Source organism: Rhagoletis zephyria, unplaced genomic scaffold (assembly GCF_001687245.7).
Source record: "Rhagoletis zephyria isolate East Lansing unplaced genomic scaffold, Rhagoletis_zephyria_1.1 Rzeph_scaffold_04827, whole genome shotgun sequence".
Classification (NCBI taxonomy): domain Eukaryota; kingdom Metazoa; phylum Arthropoda; class Insecta; order Diptera; family Tephritidae; genus Rhagoletis; species Rhagoletis zephyria.
The window spans coordinates 1-3,920 of record NW_016161910.1 but is presented as its reverse complement, the minus strand read 5'-3'; the positions used below and the strand labels follow the sequence as shown (position 1 = coordinate 3,920).

The 3,920-nt window shown below is 39.1% G+C and overlaps 1 protein-coding gene across 1 annotated transcript; it reads left to right on the top strand.

Annotated features, from left to right (window-relative positions):
• Nucleotides 1-1,347: 1,347 nt before the first annotated feature.
• On the top strand, nt 1,348-3,685 carry LOC108371249 (UDP-glucuronosyltransferase-like). Its single transcript, XM_017626761.1, has 3 exons — nt 1,348-1,632; nt 1,849-2,211; nt 2,568-3,685. Exons 1-3 carry the CDS (start codon nt 1,380-1,382, stop codon nt 3,521-3,523), a joined length of 1,572 nt encoding a protein of 523 aa, XP_017482250.1. The 5' UTR covers nt 1,348-1,379; the 3' UTR covers nt 3,524-3,685.
• Nucleotides 3,686-3,920: the final 235 nt, after the last annotated feature.

Here is a 3,920-nt window from a genome sequence, read left to right as displayed (position 1 = left end):
AGTCAATTATTTCGATTTAAATATAAATTACAAATCGTAAAATTAATTTCATATAAGGAAACACCTAAAAACTCAAATACTATAAAAAATTAATTAGATATATTTCTTTAAATATGTACAGTTTAAAAAATTACAATTAAAAAAATAAAATAAAAAAATAAAATTAAAAAAAAAAATCCTGCTCTGAGGCTGAGCTTTGCTCTGTCAGCCATTGCCACTGTTTGAGCGCCGCAAGCAAAATGACATACTTATTCCTTTCACAGGGGATGAAATGGCAAGTAAATTTCTTCCTAAAAACTAAGGAATTGTGTTTTCCTTAAACTGAGTCAAATTTTGTTCTCATATTAAGGCAGCCATGTCATTGGCGCCATTTCCTTAAGAAAATATGCTTTTTTCCTAGCACCAAGGAATGTGTTTTCTGAGTGAATGAATTACCTTACCCTTAGCGTCCCTACAGCAGTACAAGACAACCGGTGCCTTTTTTACTTTTTCCCCAATGTGAAGCTTCCACGACAGCTTCCTATCCAGGATCAAGCCTAAGTACTTGACTCTGTCGGAGAGCCACAAACGAACAACCCCACTCGAGGAAAGATAGTCATGAGGTCTATCTATCTCACTAGCGGTTTAAGCAAAAACGAAGACAGACTGATAGGCCTAAAATCCCTAGGAGAATGGGAATGCACCCGGTCCTCACGCAGTTCGCAAGTATGATGGCATCGGTCTCCGGAGGCTTTAATAGTTTGAACGAATTTATCGCCCAGGCGGTCGTCCAGAAGATCGGAGAACTACAGGATCTCAAGTACAAAATATTGCAAAGAAGTACATTTGACTTTACTTCGAAGTACGAAGTAAAAGAGCTAAAAAATAAGTACTATACTTCCGTAAGAAGTACGGTTGGTCACATTAGTCATAGTAGTCATAAAACTAATCAAATTTTTTGTTGGGATATGATAAGTAAGCATAGCTTAAGTGTTGCCTAAATGTTGATGAAATGTTTTTCGTTGTAGGTGAGCCTGGCGAAATCATTAGATAAACTTATTGTTATCATTTTGTATGCTTCGAGGAAGTACAATTTAGCAGGCAGATGAGGCACTCTCAAGCACATCAAATCAGATAGAAACATTGTATTAGATAATAAAAGTAGTAAATTGCTCTGATGGCGGGCCGGTAAGTAGTTATGCAAATACATATGCATACACTTATTTATTAAGCTTATCAAATACAATTGCTTGATAAAAATAGTTGTTTATTTATTCACTCAACTAGCAGTGTATTTATGTACATACACAAAGTTACATAAAAGACAATTTACTCTCTGCAACTAAATTAGTATTGCGTAAGCTATTTTCGCGTGTGCATCAACAAAGTTGAACACAATAATGCGATTATTAAAGTTGGTAACACTTGCCTTTGTGCTTATAGTAGTTTTCGCTATTGAATGCACGGAAAGCGCGAAAATACTTGCGGTATTTCCATTTACGGGACCCTCACAATACATATGCGTGCAGGCATATTTGAAAACATTGGCGGCGCGTGGACATGAAGTCACTACCGTTTCGATGTTTCCACAAAAAACGCCACTTAAAAATTTTCGTGATATAGTTTTGAGAAGAGAAGAGGCCGAACATGAAGGTTAGTCTAGTTTAAGTTACGTCTATTTTAAATATGCAACTACTTATTTCATATCTCGATTTTAGACATGGTTATCGATGCACTTGACGTGGAGAAGAGTAAATTGAATGAACTGCGCTTTTTAGGTGATTATGTTACGTTGGGCGCCTTGGCAGCATTCCAAAATGAAGAATNATATTTTAAATATGCTACTACTTATTTCAATCTCGATTTTAGACATGGTTATCGATGCACTTGACGTGGAGAAGAGTAAATTGAATGAACTGCGCTTTTTAGGTGATTATGTTACGTTGGGCGCCTTGGCAGCATTCCAAAATGAAGAATTTCATCAACTGCTGCACTCCAATGAGCATTTTGATCTCATTATTATCGAGGCCTTATTTCTGGAATCACTTTACGCTTTGGGCGATCACTTCAAAGCACCTATGATTGGCGTCTGCACATTTGGCAGTAATGCCGTAATCGACCAATATGTGGATAATATTTCGCCGACAGCATATGTGCCAGCACCGAATGGCAAACATTTGGATCGCATGAATTTCTGGCAACGTTTGGACAACTTATATATAAACACAATANGTGGAATCACTCTACGCCTTGGGCGATCACTTCAAAGCACCTATGATTGGCGTTTGCACATTTGGCAGTAATGCCGTAATCGACCAATATGTGGATAATATTTCGCCGGCAGCATATGTGCCAGCACCGAATGGCAAACATTTGGATCGCATGAATTTCNCTGGAATCACTTTACGCTTTGGGCGATCACTTCAAAGCACCTATGATTGGCGTCTGCACATTTGGCAGTAATGCCGTAATCGACCAATATGTGGATAATATTTCGCCGACAGCATATGTGCCAGCACCGAATGGCAAACATTTGGATCGCATGAATTTCTGGCAACGTTTGGACAACTTATATATAAACACAATAGAGTTGGCGTATAATCATTTGGTATTAATTCCCGAACAGCAAAGATTGTACGAAAAATACTTTCCGAATGCCACCGCGGATTTAAGTGAAGTACGTCGAGATTTCTCACTGCTGCTGTTGAATCAACATTACTCATTTAACTATGCACGTCCGTTGGTGCCGAACGCTATCGAAGTGGCTGGCATGCATATTGATCACAAACCAAAAAAATTACCAGCTGACATGGAAGCTTTCATTAACGCCTCTACGCACGGCGCAATTTACTTTTCGCTCGGTTCGAATGTGAAGAGCGCCTATCTGCCGAAGCGAAAATTGGACGAGATTTTGAATGCTTTTGCCAAGCTACCAGTAAATGTTTTGTGGAAATTTGAGAAGGATGACTTACCTGGCAAGCCAAAGAATGTCTACATCAGCAAATGGTTTCCACAGCCAGACATACTCGCCCACCCCAATGTGAAACTCTTTATTACGCATGGCGGTATGCACAGTCTGCTGGAAGTGGTGCATCATGGCAAGCCGATCGTGGGTATGCCCGTCTTTTACGATCAGCATTTGAATGTGGCACGCGCTGTGGCAAAGGGTTTCGGTGTGAGTTTGAACTTCAGAGATTTCACTAGCGACGAATTAAGAAATGACATTCTTGAAGTGCTCAACAATCCGAAATATGCCGCGAAAGCGAAAGAGATCTCAGCGAGTTTTCACGATCGCCCCATGAAGCCGCTCGATACGGCGATCTATTGGACCGAGTATGTGCTGAGGCATAATGGAGCGCCACAAATGCGTGTGGCAGCGCGTTACTTGAACTTCTGGCAGCGACACAGTGTAGACACGATGGCTGTGTTGTTCGGTATACCACTGCTGTTCGTGATTTTAATACTTTCCGTAGTTTTTAAGGTTTTCAAAGCAATATTTGTTAGTAAAGTTGGTGCACAGAGTGCGAAGCGCAAGAGGGAGTAGATTATTTCACATTACTCTTTAGTTAGCTTAGCATAGCGAAATTTTTGAATTTAGGGAAGTATAAGCAGCAATTATTTGTGTTGATTCTAGTTCTAGAACGGAGGACCAATCTCTACATTAAATTCGTGTAAATAGAAGTATAATTAAAATAAAAAAAAAAAACGATCCATTTTGTACATCAAATTTTTATCGTTAAATGTGATAACGTCAGAAATGCCCACCTCTATCACTATTAACTGGAATAACCTAGGTAGCTTTAAGCACAGCCGGCTAAATCTGCACCTATGCTCGAAGGATTATTTGAAGTGCAGTCAAAAAATTTGCTTTTATACTTAAAGTGCTTACAACTATAATAAGTATGTACATTAGGCCATGAGGCTAAAGTATTTCTGCAAGG